The sequence below is a fragment of the Oryza sativa genome, chromosome 6 (assembly GCF_034140825.1).
Source record: "Oryza sativa Japonica Group chromosome 6, ASM3414082v1".
In the NCBI taxonomy this organism is placed as follows: Eukaryota; Viridiplantae; Streptophyta; class Magnoliopsida; order Poales; family Poaceae; genus Oryza; species Oryza sativa.
The window spans coordinates 3,582,605-3,602,489 of record NC_089040.1 but is presented as its reverse complement, the minus strand read 5'-3'; the positions used below and the strand labels follow the sequence as shown (position 1 = coordinate 3,602,489).

The 19,885-nt window shown below is 42.2% G+C and overlaps 3 protein-coding genes across 4 annotated transcripts; 1 reads left to right on the top strand and 2 right to left on the bottom strand.

The window, feature by feature from the left end:
* Positions 1 to 5,828: 5,828 nt before the first annotated feature.
* On the bottom strand, positions 5,829 to 11,044 carry LOC4340255 (mitochondrial outer membrane import complex protein METAXIN). Of its 2 annotated transcripts, none has more exons than XM_066311537.1 (6): positions 10,837 to 11,044; positions 9,547 to 9,887; positions 9,381 to 9,457; positions 9,174 to 9,234; positions 8,720 to 8,891; positions 5,829 to 6,095 (listed from the first exon to the last, which is right to left on the bottom strand). In XM_066311537.1, the coding sequence occupies exons 1-6, from the start codon at positions 11,018 to 11,020 to the stop codon at positions 5,950 to 5,952; spliced, it is 981 nt and encodes a 326-aa protein (XP_066167634.1). In that variant the 5' UTR covers positions 11,021 to 11,044; the 3' UTR covers positions 5,829 to 5,949. The 2 variants fall into 2 exon arrangements, with proteins under 2 accessions (XP_066167634.1, XP_015641298.1); XM_015785812.3 differs by lacking the exon at positions 5,829 to 6,095 and adding an exon at positions 6,247 to 6,736.
* A 2,613-nt stretch (positions 11,045 to 13,657) lies between these two features.
* LOC107277937 (uncharacterized) lies at positions 13,658 to 14,288 on the top strand. Its single transcript, XM_015787332.3, has one exon. It carries the CDS (start codon positions 13,714 to 13,716, stop codon positions 14,059 to 14,061), a length of 348 nt encoding a protein of 115 aa, XP_015642818.1. The 5' UTR covers positions 13,658 to 13,713; the 3' UTR covers positions 14,062 to 14,288.
* A 3,942-nt stretch (positions 14,289 to 18,230) lies between these two features.
* Positions 18,231 to 19,243, bottom strand: LOC4340253 (proteasome subunit alpha type-4-2-like). Its single transcript, NM_001421229.1, has one exon. It carries the CDS (start codon positions 19,156 to 19,158, stop codon positions 18,406 to 18,408), a length of 753 nt encoding a protein of 250 aa, NP_001408158.1. The 5' UTR covers positions 19,159 to 19,243; the 3' UTR covers positions 18,231 to 18,405.
* Between the last annotated feature and the right edge of the window lie 642 nt (positions 19,244 to 19,885).

Genomic DNA, 19,885 nt, shown 5'->3' with positions numbered 1-19,885 from the left:
GTAGGATGAAACTGTCATCCAAACTATTAAGAGACTTTGATATATTCCCTTTGTGCCGTAATATAAGAGGCTAGTGTTAGCCTAATACTGGATAAGACATATCCTGGTGTCATGTCCAGATTAGTAGTCCTAGGACGTGTCATATTCAATACTACTAAGTTCTTATATTTTGATACAAATATAGTGCATTGGTTTTAATAGTTGAAAATTTTAGACCTAATTAAAAAGGTCTTATTGGACACTTATAAAACCATGCGTTAAGAATCGACCTATAAAAACCCAGTGGCAGAGTCACCTCACGGGCGGGTTGGGCAACCACTCGAGCTCTACCGCTACCGTGTTCGCCATCAACACCTATAAAAATTAATTAATCGATCCTGAAAAAAATATTTTATTAGTCACTCGGGCTTAACGTCGCCGCCGGCTCCGTCTAAAGGAACATGTCCTCGTGTACAAGGCAAAAACCTCAAAGCACGGATTAAAAACCGATTTGGTAGTAGCATTCCAGCCCACCAAGCCTGCATAGCCCAGTTGCCTAAAGCCCAAAGGAAAGCTGTGCTGTGCCCCTCACAGCCTCGCTTCCCTCCCTTATTAATCCCCCTCTTCCACGCAACACAACCGCGGGTGTTCTGCTTTCGAACACAGAAGGGGGAGAGAAAGAGGGGGAAATCAAGAAGCAGAGAGAGAAGGGAAGGCGTCCGCGCTCGCAATCCCCACCTTCTCCATGCCGCGCCCCGCCTCGCCTCGCCGACCACCGGCGCCACCTCCTCCTCCTCCACGCCGCGCTCCGCCTCGCTGACCACCGGATCCACCGCCGCCTCCTCCTCCTCCATGCCACGCTCAGACTCACTTACCACCGGCGCCACCTCCTCCTCCAAGCTGTGGGCGCCCCCGACAATCACCCACGAGAACGCCTCCCCCTCCTGCTCCGCCACGCGGGCACCACTCCGGCCACCGGCAGCTGCCTCCTCCTCCTCCTCCAAGCTGCGCAGTTGCACCTGCCGGATTGATAAGGTGACAGAGAGCTCACGCATCTCCTCCCCATTCACGTTCTGTTGTTCATTTTCTTTATTTTCTTTCTTGGCACGATCGCAAATAGAGGGGCTTTCTCCTCAAGATCGACGATGCCCAAGCGGCTTGATCCAGAGCTCGTGCACTCTTTATATCTCAACTGCAAGAAGGATCAGTTAGTTATCTACATTGATGGTTTTCTATGATTCAGAAGACAGGGCGTGCCATGCGATCCGCCGCTCGGCGATGCTGCACCTGCCGAGCTGCGTGCTCTTCTGGTAGATCCGTTGAAACTGTGATTCTGAGTTCTAATTCTTGTACATTCGAATCTCTTTAAGTCCATTGAATCGATTGGTTTTGAGGCGAGAGGAGACCACCAACGCCGGGCGGAAATTGTTTGGCAACTCGTGCAAGATTCCAGGTCTGCAATGATGCAGCGATTCTTTCTTCTTTCTTATATCTCAACTGCGAGAAGGATCAGTTGGTGATCTACGTTGATGGTTTTCTTGATGATTCAGAAGACAGGTCGTGCCATGCGATCCGCCGCTCGGCAATGCTGCACCTGCCGAGGTGCCTTCTGATAGATCCATTGAAACTGTTGATTCTGAGTTCTAATTCTTGCACATTCGAATCTCTTCAGGTCCATTGAATCGGTAGGTTTTGAGGCGAGAGGATCCCACCAACGCCGGGCAGAAATTGTTCGGCAACTCACGCGAGATTCCAGGTCTGCAGCGATTCTTTCTTCTTCTTCCTCGCAAGAATCACAAGATATCCATCATGTGTTTGTTGCAATTCAGTACTTGCTTATCTGTTTGATGTAGATTGTGTATTGCTTTGTTAATTCCTTGAATATGGTTTGCAGAATTTTTGGTGAAATGGATTTTTTTCACTGAAATTCCTTGTATATGCTGGCGAAATTTTAGTGTATTATGGTTCATGGACGTCAGAAATTGGATTTCATATCTGATTTAGTGAAAGTTCTCGCCAGTTTCCTCTTGTTCTGAATAAGGACCTTCTATCTAATTAAATGTATCTTCTTTATTCAGATTTGTTGCGCCTCAGGCAGCTGCTGATCTGACCAGCGGTGCTTCAAGTAAAGGTTTAGCGTTTGAGCACATCAAATTATTTGGCTATAAAAATTACAGACTTTTGATATTGGCTTAATTGATGAGGGTGATTATTATATTAAGTTTCATCTTTGTAATAAGATTGATAAGTTTAAATGGGCTTTAGTTTTGGTGTACGGGCCAGCACAAAATGAATTTAAGGAACACTTTCTTTCTTTTCTGAGTTAGTTTATATGTGCAGTCATAAAACCTTACCAATTATCATTGGTAGTGATTTTAATATTTTATGTAGTCCTATGAAAAAGAATAATGACAATTTTGATAATAGATAGCCCTTTCCATTTAATGCTATTATAGATGATCTTAATCTTAGAGAACTTTTAATATCTGGAAGAAATTTTACTTGAGCCAATAATCTAGCACTGCCAACTTATGAGAAGTTAGATAGAATGTTAATGTCGATGGAGTGGGAAAAAATTCTTCAGAGAAGTTAGATAGAGTGTTAATGTCGACGGAGTGGGAACAAATTCTTCATCTACTTCCAATCGCCATCAAAAATTTTAAGTTTGAGTTGGGCTGTCTATAAAGAGATGTTTTTGTGGATATGGTTAAGGAAATTTGGTTAAGTGTTGTTGATGGTAATACTCTTTTAGAGAGTTGGCAGGCTAAGATTCGTAGATTAAGACAATTTTTAAGAGGTTGGGCCAAACATACTAAATTTTATTATAAAAAGGCATAATCAACTTTGTTAACTCAAGAAGAGCTTGATTCTAGACTTTATTTGAGGAATAGATTATCTTGTCTTCTAAGGGAAGAGAAAATTAAATGGTATCAGCGAGCTAACACTAAAGATATTTTGAAAGGGACTCAAATACTAAATATTTTCATTTCGTAGCAAATGGTAAGCATAGGAAAACAAGGATTTATCAGCTACAGGATGGTGATCAGGTAGTTAATGGTGATGCGAATTTAAAGGCGCATATCACCACTTATTATAAAGGTCTTTTTGGCCATCCCGAAGCTTCTTCCTTAACGTTAGATGAAAGCCAAATAAGTGATATTCCCCAGGTTTCTCAATTAGAAAATAATGCTTTAGTACAAGATTTTTTATGAGGAAATTAAACATGCGATTTTTCAAATGGAACATAATAAAGCTCCGGGTCCGGATGGATTCCTAGCTGAGTTTTATCAGGTTTTCTGGAATGTTATTAAGCCTGATTTGGTTAATTTATTTAATGATTTTCATGGTGGTAATTTACCTCTTTACTCTCTTAACTTTGGTACTACTATTTTTTTTCCAAGTGCAAAGAGGCTTTGAAAATTCAACAATATAGGCCTATTTGTTTACTTAATATCAGTTTCAAAATTTTTACTAAAGTTGCTACAAATAGAATTTCTGGAGTGGCTCAGAAGGTTATTAGTCCCACACAGACGGCTTTTATACCTGAGAGGAATATTATGGAGGGTGTTGTTATTCTTCATGAAACGATACTACATGAATTGCACCGAAAAAAAGAGTGGTGTACTTTTTAAGATTGATTTTGATAAAGCCTATGATAAAGTAAAATGGTCTTTTGTTCAACAAACTTTTAGAATGAAAGGTTTCTCACAAAAATGGTGGGATTAGATTGCGTCTTTTATCCAAGGTGGACATGTTGGCATTAAAGTGAATGACCAAGTGGGATCAAATTTTCAAACATATAAGGGTTTAAGGCAAGGGGACCCGTTATCTCCAATTGTTTTTAATATAGTTGTTGATACGTTAACTATATTAATAAAGAGAGCAAAAGATGATGGTCAAATTTCTGGAGTGGTCCCTCATCTGGTTGATGATGGTTTATCTATCTTACAATATGCTAATGATACTATCATTTTTCTAGAGTATGATTTACAGAAAGCTAAAAATATGAAATTAATTTTAACTACTTTTGAAAAATATCTGGCCAGTATAAATCACTTATGTTTAAAAGTACTTTAAGATGAAGATTATATATACGTTCGTAGCATAGCCGATCAAATAGATCTAACATGTATCAGCTAGTACTCCGATACCACTCTATGTCAAGATATTAAAACAGACAAAATATATCAAACAGCAAGTCTAATATACTTTAATGCAATAAAATCTTAATATAAAGGGCAGATTTAGCATATCAAGTGAACATGTAGGGATGAAAGGTAGCTAAATGAGGTAAGATCGGCTGAAACCCCGATACCATCTCCTTTGACGATCATAAGACAAACTAGATATCGCAGTTATGAATATCACTTAATAGATCGAACTCAATCGATGCAACATTAAGCATAAGAATAAATACAATATCTAGACATGTTGATGAAAACCTCTAGGAGATGGTAGATATGCTATATAATCTAGATTAACAATGATATCTAACTCTATCGGCTTCGGGAGGCCGACGACGATGTCGTCGATCTCGCCGCCGGTGACCCTGAACCCACCGCCGGCGGCTCTGCCGGTGCGGCGCCGACTGTTGGGCCCTGACTCGTGCAGACGCATTTGAGGCGATGATATATCCCCCTTTTTTTTGTTTAGTGAGAACAATATTTTATCATGGGACGTAACTACACAGCTAGTGGCAAACCAGCTACCACTCCATCCATAAGAGGCACCATCCACCTATACTTCAAATACAATTTTCTCTTAAACTACTCATCCGATCTACGATCCGATTACACCGTTGTGTTCGTAACAATTAAATCTTTACAACAAGATCTCACATGATTATATTTTGACGAAAAATCACAAATTACTTTTATGATATGTCTAAATTACTTTTAGATTTCACTAAGTTACTTCTTAGATATATAAAAGTAAATTCAGTAAAACCTAAAAGTAATTTACATATATTATAGAAGTAACTTAGAATAAAATGAAGGTAACTTTAGCATGTCATTTGAAGTAAATCCGTTGTAGAGATAAAAACATGACTCTATCTAAAAATTAAATTAATCAGCACAAATTATGGAATTAACTAAAATAATAATAAAAGTAATCACCTCAGAGCATTATGAATGTATAGGAAGTATTTTAATCAAATCTAAAAATAACATATATATATATATATATATATATATATATATATATATATATATATATATATATATATATATATATATATATATGATAATTTGTTCAATGAAAAAAGGCATTAATTAAAGTTACTTTCTTTTTGTTATAAGTTATTTCTATAATATATGTAAATTACTTTTAAGCTTTACTGAATTTACTTTTATATGTCTAAGAAGTAACTTAGTGAAATCTAAAAGTAAGTTAGACATATCATAAAAGTAATTTGTGATTTTTCATCAAAATATAATCATGTGAGATCTTATTGTAAAGATTTAATTATTACGAACACAACGGTGTAATCGGATTAGTAATTTAAGAGAAAATTTTATTTGAAGTATAGATGATAGGAATATTTCTCCTACTTGCCCAATGAATTAATAGCAACCAAAACTCCTAAAGTACTAGCACGTGGGTGTCTCTGGTTAAGACTAATTGGAGTGGCCTCTCCAATTAGATTTACCGTTTATCATGACAAGATGAGAACGAGGCTTCTGTTTGTTTTAGGGGTAGTTTGAATTAGTTTATGTTTTTCAATCACGATCGATTAGGTACCCTTTGAAACACAGGATTGTTAAAGTACAGGAATAGGAAAAACGTAGGAATAAAATATCACGTTCATTGGATTCATATTGGATTTGATTTTGGAAACACGGGAAAGCTTCGAAACTACTGTTTGATAGTCATACATGAAAAATTGTAGGAATTCAACACAGGAAGAATAAAACATGAGGTAAGAGCAAGAGCTGGGCTTGTGTACGTCATGGACTCATGGTCCCGTACTCAGCTCACTGATGTAGTCGCCGGCATCAGCGAGAAACAACGTCCGGTTGAAGAGCTCACCAACGATCTCCTGGCGGCCATAGACGCCGGCGAGCCGGTCTCCGGCCAGCTGGCCCGGCTCGAAGAGATGAACGCCGAAGAGGATTCTGTGCATTTTAATTTAGTGTGAATTTGTATTAGTACGAAGTTGCTGGCATCCTTTCTGATAATTGGGCTTGAGGATTGAGACTGAGTTTATTTGTATGTAAACTCCAGGGCAAAGGGCTGATATGAACTTTCAAAACAAAAACTGGCATAGACTTTCAAAAGGTACTTCGTTTATTTAGCAAATCTCCAGGGCAAAGGGCATTCGGCACAACTACTTTGCATATGCTTACAGTTGCGTCCAACGAAACCAATACAAAATTCCACAGATTATGTTTTACTTTTGAAGTACCAAAACTATGGAACTGCCGGCTGCTGACCAACTCAGTGTATTGCTAACTACAATATGATGAAGTATGCGATCTCTCTGACTAACCATGGGAAGAACATTTTCAAGCACCACAACCGGTGCTTTGGCAAATTAACACTTCAGAAAGAATCGTGCAGTACAACAAAGGGAGGATTTAATCTTCATAATCTACACCGTCCTCATCGTCTAGCTCTGAGCTATCGGCTCCACCCATGAGCGATAGGAATAGAAGAACCGCAACGAGCTGTGTCGCAAGGAAATACTTTGCTTTTCGCCTGAACTTCTTTTCCTCCTCTGTTCGTTCCTTCTTAGCTCTGGGTTTTGGCTTATAACCTAGAAAGTATCAGGTTGATTAGATCGCAAATTGCAAATAAATGTTTGAAATAATCCAGAACATAGTAAAAACTCTACTGTGCAAAGATCTAGGCAATATTGAACTTATAATATCGATTGGCAACTTTGCTGCACAAATTGCAGTCCAAACATTACTGGTAAGGCCTCTCACAGTGCGTCTAGCTGGACCGCGCCTTAGTCGTGCCACGTCGGAATTTTGCCGCCGTGTCGCTTGGACCCGCGCCTAAACTAGGTTCCTCGTCTCCTAGGTGAGCAACGCAAAACCTCGCGAAATCGAGGGCACGCAGCGTGGAGAAGACCCGGGTCGCGCGCGCTGTGGGCGGCGTAGCCTCGCCCTGGCATGCCCTAGCGCCGAAACCGTAGCGCGAAATCCCCGATTCGCCCTCCCAAAACCCATTCCCGCTGCACCAATTTCTCTCTCCCGCCACCGATTCCTCCGCTCCCGCGCCGAGAATCCTCAAAATCAGCAAGCAAAACCAAGAACACAGATTGCAGCGGCGACGTTACAAGAAGAATCACACAAAATCACAAAAGAAAAATCAAGACACAAAATCATACAAGAAAAATCAAGAACGCCGTCGCCAAGAACGCCGAGGAGGAGCGCGCCCTCCTCCCGGCTGCCGTCCGTTCCCGCCGCCCCCGCCGTCGGCCTCCGCGGATCCGTCCCCGGAGGCAGAAGCGGTCGAAGCAAGGGAGTGGGGGAGGGAGAGGGGAGGGGCGGCAGACAGATCCACCGCCGCCGTTGTCGCCACAACGACCTCCATGGCGGCGACGACCTCCTGCGCCGCGGAGGTGTAGAAGCCGTCCGCCCGTCGGCGCCGCATCGTCCACTCCCGCCGCTCCCACCGTCGGCGTCGCGCCGTCCACTACAACCGCCCCCATCGCTCCCGAGTCCGAGCGGAAGGAGAAGCGAGCGGCGCATGCGGCGCGGTCGACGGCGAGGCGACGCGCACGGCGGCGGCTTCCCCGGCGTCCGCCGCGAGGGAGGAGAGGGAGGAGAGGAAGGAGAACTTGAGGGAGGAGAAGGCGAGGCGAAGGGGGAGGAGAAGGCGATGCGCCGCTGAGGATAAGGGGTAGGTGAGGAAAATTAATCCGTCGGTGCGCTACCCGTGTCCTCGTGTAGGGTCCCGCCCACTGTGGACTTCGCTTTCTTTACCTGTGTCTCTATTCAACTAAGCCACACATATATGGATGCTTGCACTGTGAGGTGGGTGTCTTTGGACCAATTTTTTGGGCTAGGGGTACGGGCCCCATAGCTTGCACTGTGAGAGGCCTAAGTGCCAATCTAGTTTACTACAGTTGACTTAAGTAGTAGTACTACATGTCATTTATTTCATAATTCATATGGAGAAGTGCGTTACTCCCATTATCAAGCCCAAGAAAATCCTGAAGGAACACAGTACAATACCCACATCAAATTTAACAGATTGACAAATGATAAAAATAACTTGAAAGCATATGGATGTCATGCAACAAGCAATCTTGGAATTCCGGTGAGAATCATTCATTGAAAACAAATTACAGAAGATGAGGGATATCTCATGAACAAAAAAAGGTGTTCCTAATACTCCCTCCGTCCCACTTTATAAGGCGTGTAATTATTTTTACTAAGACCTGCATAGAAAAGTTTTTTTACTGTTATACCCCTAATTAAGTGCATGCAAAAGGATTTAATCTCATCGCTTCAGTCGGAAGCGGAGAATATTTGAGGGCCCAGCCCATCTGCATGCTGCGCGAAGCTGCATGCTCCACGCACAGGCTGCACTGAAACAGCTAACAAGGGCTAATCTCAGGACAAATCAAACCAATTTGAAGATGCACCTTATGTTGTGGGACACTGGGAAAAAAAAACTAGGCGCCCTCTAAACTGGTACGGAGGGAGTATTAAGCAACCATAAATATGTACACTAATAGCAGTCTGCATCACAATCTGAATGAAAATAAGTCAATATAATAACTTACTCCGACCAGAAGACGCTCTTTTCCTGGGTGTAGAGGATGATGATGGATCAGTTGATCCCAATCCTGTTGCTGATGAATCAGAATCAGCTTCCAGTAATTGGACCTTGAGGTGCTTGGTAAAGTTTACCAAGTTGTCATACTTCTGCAGACAGCTTCGCAGCACAGACGTATCCTATGGGGCAGAAGTAAGAATTTTGTCAAGATATAATCAACACAGTATTTTGGGAAATGTGCTTGACAGCTTATGCTTATTGTTAGAGAAAAAAAAATATCCACGACAAACAGAACCCTAATGTAACTATCTGAAGAACTTGAGATGTGCAACTGTGCTTGCAGTGCAGGTGCTTCACAATTTTCAACGTGGCATGCATGCAATTATATACTCATATATCAATATAAATATATAATCACTTTGGCAAGTTAAAGCTGAGTATTGAGTGTTGTCAGAACTCACCGGTAATACATTAAGAACAAAAAGCGCATGTCCAAGAAAAAGAGCATCAACGTCTGTAGGGCTGCACAGATTGAAACAAAGGAAGTTAGTGTTCTGTAAATATCATACCATATGAAGAGCAATTATCAGTCAGTATGAACAGAAAGCTGATAAAATAATACGAAGATACATTTTCATGCAAGTCAAAACAAGATAAAGTGATAATACCTGTTGTCAAAGAGAAAGATCTGATCTCCTAATCTCGTAGATAAGGCATCATAAGCAGCATTTGCTTTCTGGTATATCTGTTCAAAAAAGACTTAAATTGTATCACGAGATTTTCCCATGTGATGAACAAATTAGCCTTAAGAAATATGAGTGGGGAAGTAGAAACCTCCTCTTCTTTTTCTGCAGCATTAAGCTTAGTTATGCCCAGTTGTTGCTTCACTTCTCTCGTTTTCTTCCAATAGAGTATCTTTCCAATGGGCCAGGAGAGATCAGAAAAGTAGATATCATGTGGAATGCTTCCATCAGAAGCCAGCCAGAGCTCATATTGCAAAGCATCTGAAAGCCAGGTCATAACCATGGCCTTTGTGGATAATACATCCGAATAAGAAACACTAGGATGCTTTGAGTTCAAGTCAACAATTTTCTCCTCCTTGAGATATTCAATTACACCACCCTTTTCATTGTTGAATGCAACACATTCACCAAACTCGACATATGGTATGTGATCTGTGGAATGAAAACTAAGGTATAAGAACAGCGAGCAGTGAATATACTTTACAAATAGTAGGAAAAAACCAAGATTTCAAGTATCTACCATTGTAAAGATCAAATATGCTCTTTCTTTTGTTTATCCCCCTCTACACTACAAAAAAGTTTACGGACAGGTGGGACATACTTCATCCCCCCTTTAACTTTCATAGAACTCCACCCTTCAGCACCCAAACCCCAGATGTTTCGTCCCTCAGTTCCACCACCCTTCCAAATCCCTTTAACATCAAACCGAAGAAAGAAAACAACCAGGCTTGCAAGTTACTCTGACGCTCGAACGATACAGCCAGTTACTCACTATGAGCTGCTTACTGTCATTTAAACAAGATCTCTTGAAATTTCAGCTAGCCAGTTTTAGAAGCTGTCCTTGCAACACAGAACTGGTTGTGGCATTCAATTATCTGATGCCGCATTAGTGTTAGCAAACGGTAGTCATTAATGGACTATAACCTTTTTCGTTCATAAAAGCAAACCTACATATATATCTAACTGTGCTCTTTTAGATAAAGAGCCTTGCTGCCACATGTGCCTAACCAAACTAGATTATCAACAATAAGTATCATGTGCCTAACAAAACTGGATTATATCAACCAATAAGTGTCATGTATCTAACAGAATATATGCAGAACTCAGATAGCATCTCATCGCCACGGACATGAGAAACTGAGAATCTCTGCAGAATGCGCCTTCGCATTTGCATGAGAACAACAACACAATCATCTTCCCCAGCCCCCCAAAATCACCCCCCACGAGCAAATGCATCAATCCCCTAGCGCAACTCTGACATCATCTGACGCCGCCGAGAGGGGGACAGCATGAGCGGAGACCGGCAAAACCGAGCGAGCGCATAGAATTTGAGCTTACGGCCCTGGTACATGTCCACAGGATTCGGGTGAGGGGAGCTCACCGGCGTCGGGGAAGGAGGAGTCGACGTGGATGTCGAAGGGGACGTTGCACATGCGGAGGTAGAGGAGGACGGGGAGGCAGGTCGGGCAGGCGGTGGGCAGCCCGAAGGCGGCCTTCCTCGCCACCAGCACCTTCCGCTCAGCCTCCTCCCACTCCGCCGCCGCCGCCGCCGCCGCCGATGCCATCGCCGGGAGTGGAGAGGATTCCTTGGAGCTTCGGGAAGAAAAAAAGGCCGAGGGTTTATGGGTTTGCTCGCCTCGCCGCCCCGCTGCATCTATGAAGCCCATCACGTACACTGGGAATCCAATTCCGGCCCACATCACGTCGGCCCTGGGGGAATCTCGTTCTTGTTGGAGTAGGCCCGGCCCAAGTACAGATGAGCATAAGAGAAAATGAATAAGTCCATTTTAACTCTCATATATAGGTTTAGTCTTATTCATATTCCTAAACTGCGATATGGGATATGTTGACCCCAAAACTTGTTGACCCCAAAACTATTAAAACCGATGTAATTTAACTTTCTTGTCTGTTTTAAGAGCAATTTTCATTGATTTGGCTCGAGCTCGTGTGGCGGTGTGGACGAAGAACGCTCCTCCTCGCTAGATGTCGTCGTGCCGCTGCCAACTGCCATTCTTGAGCTCGTGTGGTGGTGTGGGAAAGGGGAGCATAGGAGAAATACTCGGCCACACGGGTCCCTGACATGTGGGCTCCACATATGGACCTAGTCCCATTAGACCAGGTCAAAGAGCCATATTAGCAAAAACCAGCATCTCCCTAAGGCCTTCCGCCTTGCCTGGTTGGGCCAGCCATGCTAGAGATGGAGATCCATTGCCATATCTAAAAAACCGATGTGCAAGACTAGAAGAGTATTTTTGTCGATGAGTTCATCAGCTATTGGATTTTTGTGATGTTTGTATTTTTATATCTATCTACTGAATTTATTGGTAAATTCTCTGAATCTTTGGGTCTCCGATAATTTTGGTCATGGCTGAGACCGAAACCAAATTATCCGATACTGAAATGGGTCATCTGGCTATATATGAGCTTTAAACATAAAAAGTAAACAAAGGAGCAACCGTAATACCCTTAGCCCGTTTAGGCTGCGTTCGAAATGCGTATTATTGCATATTATTGCATATTAATTAAGTATTAATTATTTATTTTTAAAAAATAGATTAATATAATTTTTTAAAATAATTTTCATATAGAATTTTTTAAAACAGTTTGAAAAAACGTGCGCGTGAAAAACAAGAGAGGTGAGTTGGAAAAACTGAGGGAGGAACACAGGCTTAGTATATTTCAAGTTTTCAACTAAGCCCAAGTGTTCATTTGGTAGGAGTAGTTCTAGGTGAAGAGTTTAGATGGGTTTGATCTAGTTTATATACTCGATTCACTCTAACAATATCAACACCTTCAACTTAACCCTTTCAAATGAAACGTTAACAATATTATATAAGTAAAATACTATAAAAACGTGGGTCTGCTCAGCATATATATAATGGACTAATACGGATTTGAAGGCTAGTGTAACACAAATTTACAGCAATTGCCTCTATCTTCTTGTTCCTCTAACAAATCAATAAGCCGGCGTCATGATGTTTTAATGAATCTCACCAAATTTCTGGATCATCATGTTTCAAATTTTCAATAAACCTCATCAATTCTTTTTCCGTTCGTTATTTTTTTTTTCGATGAGAGAAGGCCATGTTCAATTCTCACGCAAAAACTTTTTACACTGTCACATTGAATTTTTGGCACATGTATAAAGTACTAAATGTAGAAAAAAAACCATTTACACATATTACGTGTAAATTGCGAATCGAATCTTTTTAAGCTTAATTGTACCATGATTTGACAATGTGGTGCTACAGTAAATATTTGTTAATAATGGATTAATTAGACTTAATAAATTTGTCTCGTGGTTTTCAAGTGGAATCTGTAATTTGTTTTGTTATTAGACAATGTTTAATACTTCAAATATGTGTCCACATATTCAATGTGACACGCAAGGCCAAAAATTTTTGCCAACTAAACAGGCCTAAACTGCTCCTAATATATGTTTGGTATAAGGTTTTATCAATTTTTGATGTGTTTTTTTTTTCTAAGGGTGTGTTTAATTCACGCCAAAAATGAAAGTTTGGTTGAAATTGGAACGATGTGATAAAAAAAGTTAGAAGTTTGTATGTGTAGGAAAATTTTGATGTGGTGGAAAAGTTGAAAGTTTGAAGAAAAAGTTTGGAACTAAACTCGGCCTAAATATAGGCCCTGTTTGGAGAACTGGCCAAGAGTTATTTTGAGAGCTATTTTTTAGCACAACGAAATAACCCTTCAAAAAATAGCCCCAAGTTGTTTGGATCCAAGGGTTATTTTGAGAGCTATTTGACCTTCATGTATCTTCCTATGGAGGGAGATAGAGAGAAAAGACACTTTTTCAGTGGACACCACCCGAAATAGCCCCAATTAGCACACCTTGGGTGGGTTATTTCTAAATAGCTCTTAAATAGCTCACCCTTTTAATCTTTTTGGACTGTTTAATCTATTTGAGGGAGGACTTAAAAAAAATATCCCTTAGATCAAAGAGAGGCATAGAATGGACAGGTTCGTGCGAAGTCCACATCAGTGGGTCGGGTTCGTGAGGAAGTCGACGTCAGGTGATCTCTTTTCCCGAGTCCACTGTCCAACAGTAAAATGGACAGAAGGCCACATCGCTGACCGATCCTGATCTTCTGTGAGGTTCGAGCGACACGCGCGAAATGCCGGTGATTCCCCTGGTCCCATTTAACCTGCTCCGTATAAATACAAGGGAGAGGGAGCAGCTCAACGCACACCGAACAACGAACACTGTCAAGCTGCAACACACAAGCTGCCTGCGGCTGCAATGGCGGATCGGGTGATCCATTACCTCCTGCGCGGCAACCAGCTGCAGGGCCGCCGCCAAACCCTCGCCGTCGGCGTCGGCCACCACCACCGCCGCCGGCTGCTCCTCCTCGACTCCAGCCGCGTGTTCATGTTACTCGCCGTCGTTATCCTCGTGCACCTGCTCACTGCAGGCGCGGCCGCCGTCCAGGGCGCCGAGCCGTGCGTCCTCGTCGCCGCCTTCCTCCTGTGGCTGCTCGGCGCCGCGTTCGCCGTGCTGTCGCTCGCCGCCGGCCAGTTCCCCGTTCTTGCTGCCACCGCTGCCACCATCGCGACCACGCTCCGCAGCTACCTGATTGGAGGTCTCTAGCCCAGCTTTGGGTTTGGGGACAGTACTAGTTCTGAATGTACTGTGCAGTACTTTCATTCATACTCTGAAATCGCACTTAATTTTGTCTCTACTAGATTATTGCTTAAATATAGCCGACTAGCCATATATATACTTTCTCATCAAGTTTCAACTTTCAAGTCACCTGTTATTGTACTGTAGCTTTCAAGTGCCATGTTTATTTAAATTTATCTATTCAGTTCTACCTAAACAAACTTAAATTGCTGTGGCCATATTATATTTATTTATCCTTTGGTGCGAAGAAAACGGGCCAAGCATAGACAACTACCTTCTTTTCTAAAATGTAAAGATTCCTGCACATTTTAAAAAATATGTAGAATTTTTTATATTTTAGAATGGATAGAGTAATTATTATATATATACGACAGTGTTCCTGAATCGTGACTTCGTGAGGAGCACGGAGAAAACGTCCACACGAATTCTACGTCATGCGGCCCATCGTACCTTCGCTTTCGTTCTTTCCTGTTAGGATTGTGCTTGCCCGTCTTCTTGGGGAGGTCTCATACCCGCATCGCTGCGGCGTGCAAGCGCAACTACGGTCCAGTTGAAAGAAGAGCAAGTTAGCTTATGTAAAACGAGAAAATCATTGATATATGATTATTTAACTTTTAGTTATTATAAAAATAAAATTAAATTTATTTGATATTTTAAAATAACTTTTATATAGAAGATTTTTGCACGAAATATATTGTTTAATTATTTGAAAAGGTATTCACAGGAATCAATGGTAGAATCTACGTCTTACTCCTTTTGTTCAAAACACATTCTGTTCAGATTCATTGTACTAAGATGTGTTTCGGATGTGTTCCATCCTAGTACTAGTCTAGATTTCTTGGGACGGAGGGAGTAATAAAGAAAGAACGGGCTTACGTGCATCTTCCTTGTGTTTCATAGATTCTTTTGTTTCATATGAACTTAAACCTAATGAATAAAAACTCAGTTGGACTCGAAAATAGACCATGTATACCATAATAGCCATGTTCTGCCTTTTTTTTTCTTCTCGTGTCTTTCTCGCCTTACATATTTTTTATCCAGGAAAAAAATTATAAATAGAAACTTTGTACATGATAATTTTATAATAAAAAAAATTATACATACAAGCTTTTGTGCGTATAATTTTTTCGATACCAAAACTTCCCTAAAAAACAAACTTGGAACAAATTCGAAACAAAAAAAAAGTAAACGAAGAACAAAAATGTCATGTGGGGCCGTGTTGACGCGCGGCGGAGTATCACTTGTGGCCTTCTGGGAGGTGGTTGCGTCGATTGGTTGGCGCAGCTGCGTTGCAACTTCCAAGCGCGTTTGAAAACGTCCTCGGAGTAGTGCCATTTGTGCTTGCTTCTCGTAACGAAACCCTGGAGGTTTGGAGCAGGAGAGGCTGCAAATTGCCATCGCATCATGGACTAGATGGACAAATTTCTGATTCATACCGCACCGGGCATGATCACAAGTCTGATGAAGTGTTTCTCGGCTGGATTTTGTAAGGGCATCCTCAATATTTGTGGTGTAGTGTAACCTTAAGGTGGGCCCTATGAATAGTGAGCCATTGTTAAAGCCATACCCACAATGCTATGGTTAGAATTTAGCCACAAGATAGGCCCACATAGAATAGAAAAATAATTGTTTCATCTCTTGTTCATGAAGTGAATGAGAGAGAAAAAATATTTTCTTTTTCTTGTGGTAGACCTTAAGCATAAGGTGCACCCTAAACTAATGCTACTTTCCACAATGTATATAGCTCACTTTACAAGTGCAATCATTACCTTAAGGTCACCTTTTTCATACATTGTGGTTGCCCTAAGGTAGTAACTCAGGATTTGATTTTGAGTTTAGGGCATGTTTGAGGAAGCTTCTGACAGATGCAGTTTTTCGTCCAAAACAGTCAGTTTTTTTTTCCAGATTTTAAGAAGATGTAGTTGTAGAATCCAAAAAAATGAATTAAAAACCCCAATCAGACCCTTAGACATGCCACAAATCAACATAACAGAAAACGCCATGGAATACAACCGACTTCACAGCTTCTAACCAAAGGCTCCAAAGCTCTTTCCATACACCTGCATTTTCAGGCTAACGAAATTCCTGAACAAATGAAACCGAAAACTTCTCCCAGCACGCCAAAAGACAAAGCGAGTGGAGAACGAGACTGCTCTCATCATTTGCCCCCGAGGAACAAAGCAAGGTTACATGGAGGAAACCATAACATAGAAGGTGGGTTAACTACAAATGCACAAATTTTAAAAAGGGAAAAAGTATAAAATGTGCTGATCAAAAACCTTAATAGCAATCGATCATACAGTCAAATTTCTACTTCTTGGCTGTTAACTGGCTACATTAGGACGGCATGATTCCTATGTTCAACAGATCAAGTTTCACCAAATTAATCAAATAATAGTTGCACACAAGCAGGATATTTGTATGCCAAAATTACAATCTCCAAAATAAAGTTGCAGTTTGGTGCATCACTGCAATTTTATTTTGGAGATTGTAATTTTATTTTGGTGACCAAATCATAAGCAGTGTAGCAGAACAAGCATGCATGGTACATGAAACATCAGTCACAACCATGGACAAAACTGCACCTTGGTGGTAGTATCTCAAAGTACAACCAGAATAAGTATAAAGCATCATCCTATCAATCATGTCAAGAAAAAAAAACACAACTATATTTACATCTTAGTTGAAAAACTATTGTTCCGCAGAAACACCTTTCAATGCCACTTCAAAGAAGTACAATGCTCCTCAGGCAGTTTCAAAAAGAGAATCCTAGACATCTTAGTACTAGTTCAAGTATGGTTTCACAGGATTGAGTTGCTCGCAAATTTAATGAATCAATCATGAACACAGTTAGGGCTTATTCGGAATGGAGGAGAAACACAGGAAATGAAGGATTTGGGTTCCTATGGATTGCTTTACTGTGGCGTCATTCAGATCACAGGAAAACGTTCATAGGAAATACATAGGGAAATTTCCTGCACTAGCCATATCACTGGAAGATCACAGGAAGAAAAACGTCCATGCTGACCTCTTTTTTCGCTCCCTTCGCGTGGGAACGAGGCAAATCATGCCATCAAGCAACTAAAGCACATTATTAGGTTGATTAATGTTGTTTAATTCACTAGTAGTATGTGATAATTTTGTAATAGTGCACCTATTTTCTTCTAAAGATTCCTATGTTTTTCCTTTACTCCATCCACACCTATTCACATGAAATTCCTATGTTTTCAAATCCTCTGTTTTACACTTGCATTCCTATCCTATTCCTATATTTTTCCTATTCCTATGTTTTTTCAATCCTGCATTCCGAATGAGCCCTTAAAACGCCGATCTTCCTACGTTAATAATAGCACTAAAGCTAAAGGGGGCTTAAAACATAGATATCCCGGAACAGATAGATCTTTAATTCTTTGTTAGCGTAGAACCCATATCATACTGGGAAAAAATTAAAGTACTGAACACCAGATCAGATTCATTGTTTGAATAAGTCTAACACAGATTTATCATAGTCAAGGATGCAGCTTACTAGAGTATCACATTTTGTTCCCAAATTATTAGAAAGAGCATAAAACCAACTAAACCAATGTGAAATCAAGAAAATTCAGGCACAGGTACAAGATAAAGTAACAAACCATCCATAGTATCCCCTCAAGTTCATAGTTGGCCCAAAGGTTCGTCTCTTGCTGTTGGGGGTAAGTCTGTCTTATTACTGTCTAATACAGCCCCCCTTTGTAATACCACCATCTTTTGTTGTTGGCTAATGACTGTTGTTATTGTTAAGTTGAATTGCCCATGAGCAAAGAGACCTATGGTGGCCACAGATAAAGATTTTAACCTACAGTCTTAAACCATATTCCATACATAATTACTGACATTCCCATAGGCAAGGTACATGGTGAATAGAAATATTAAAAACATCTAAGAAGCTGAACTATGTAGCCATAGGAATTCTAGGTCTTTCGAAACAACAGAATCACCTTACAGTTTGAATTGATTCACTAAACACATTCGATGACAATATAATCACATGCATAGATCTCAAACGATTTTACCCTTTACCCTACACCCTTGTTTTTCATAGTACCTATCTCCCTTACCACAATAACAATCAAGCAAGGCATACAGAAATCGCAAAATTGAACAAACTTAAGGGAATTCACTGTCATAGATAAAGCATCGACCGCCCAAGCATGTCCAACATAAAATTAAAACACATGATTATCAGATAGTTTGGTTTAGATAACAAGAAGCATAATAATGATAAAACCATCTAAGAGCAGCAGGCATCACAAGGCACAGCAAACCAGCACATCAAGCCTCAGGCGCCGGCTGCGAGAGGCCGGCCTTGGCGAGCAGCTTCCCCATCGCCTCAGGGGAGCACACCTGGTACTGCACTTCCCCGGTGCCGGGCTGCAGGAACACCTCGGCGAGCTCCAGCTTCTCGGCGGTCAAGCTGGTCGAATCCATGGTCTTGCTCAGGACCTTGAGGGCGAGGGCTACGGCCTCCTCCCGGGTCAGGCCGTCGCGGTAGTCCTGCTTGAGCATGGACTGCGCCGCCTGGCTGTTGGCCCCGACGGCCGCGGCCTTCCAGCCGCTGTAGTTGCCGGAGGGATCGCTCATGTAGAGCTGGAAGCCATGGTGCTTGTCCCAGCCGGCGAAGAGGAAGGAGACGCCGAAGGGGCGGAGGCCGCCGAACTGGGTGTACCCCTGCTTGGTGTCGCAGAGGGATTGGACGAGCTGCTCGACGGGGATGGGCTCCTGGTAGGAGAGGGCGTAGCGCTGGGCGTGGAGGCGCGCCGTGTTGAGGAGGATGTTGGCGTCGGACATGATCCCGGCGACGGCGCAGGCGAGGTGGGAGTCGATCTTGTACATCTTCTCGGCGGAGCGCGAGGTCTGGAGGAGCTTGGAGGTGACCTTCTTCTCGCCGACGAGGACCACGCCGTCGGCCGCCAGGACGCCGAGGGCCGACCCGGCGTTCCCGATCGCCTCCATCGCGTACTCCACCTGGTAGAGACGCCCCTCCGGCGAGAAGATCGTCGTGCGGCTGTCGTACCGGCGAGACATCACGGCGGCGGCGGCGAGAGATTGGGGTTTTCTCCGGTTAGATTTGGGGATTTGAGGGGGGAGAAGTGAGGGGAGAGGTGTGAATCGGGTGAGGTTAAGGAGAGAGACCTACTTGTAAGACAAGAAAAGAAAAGAGAAAAGGCCTTATGGGCTGGATTTGATTTGAATTTGTCATGGAAACGAATTTGTACATCCGAGCCCCCTATAGATTCTAACTTTTTCTTCAAACTTCCAACTTATCCATCATATCAAAACTTTTCTACACACATAAATTTTTAAATTTTTTCTTTAAACTTCCAATTTTAGTCAAACTTCCAATTTTAGCGTGGAACTAAACACACCCGAATTGAAGTGGGGTGGGGGATGAGGAGATATTTAGAAGGAAAAAGTAAACCGAAGGTCCCTGATCTTGTCATCGAATTAAAAAACGTCCTCAAACTGCAATACCAGATATACGGCGTTCCTTAACTAATCAAAACCGGTCACAATAGGTCTTTCGGTGGTTTTGACTCCAGTTTTATCCGACGTGGCGGCTGAGTCAGCGTGGAACCCACGTGGGCCCCACATGTCAGGATGCCACGTCATCTCTCTCCCTTCCTCTCTCTCTCAGTCTTCTCTGCCGCGGGAGAGGAGGAGGGTAGCACCGCGACGGCGGCGGGCGGTGGCGGCGGCTGCAGCGGGAAACACGGCGGCTCCGAGGCCTACGGCAGAGGCCAGCGAGCGAGTG

Coding starts and splice junctions, on each gene's coding strand:
- LOC107277937 (XM_015787332.3), top strand. CDS start 13,714: ATGGCGGATCGGGTGATCCATTACCTCCTGCGCGGCAACCAGCTGCAG.
- LOC4340255 (XM_015785812.3), bottom strand. CDS start 11,020: ATGGCATCGGCGGCGGCGGCGGCGGCGGCGGAGTGGGAGGAGGCTGAG. Junction 9,888..10,836: donor CTCCTCCTTCCCCGACGCCG/GTGAGCTCCCCT, acceptor TTCATTCCACAG/ATCACATACCATATGTCGAG. Junction 6,737..8,719: donor AAGAGCGTCTTCTGGTCGGA/GTAAGTTATTAT, acceptor GATACTTTCTAG/GTTATAAGCCAAAACCCAGA.
- LOC4340253 (NM_001421229.1), bottom strand. CDS start 19,158: ATGTCTCGCCGGTACGACAGCCGCACGACGATCTTCTCGCCGGAGGGG.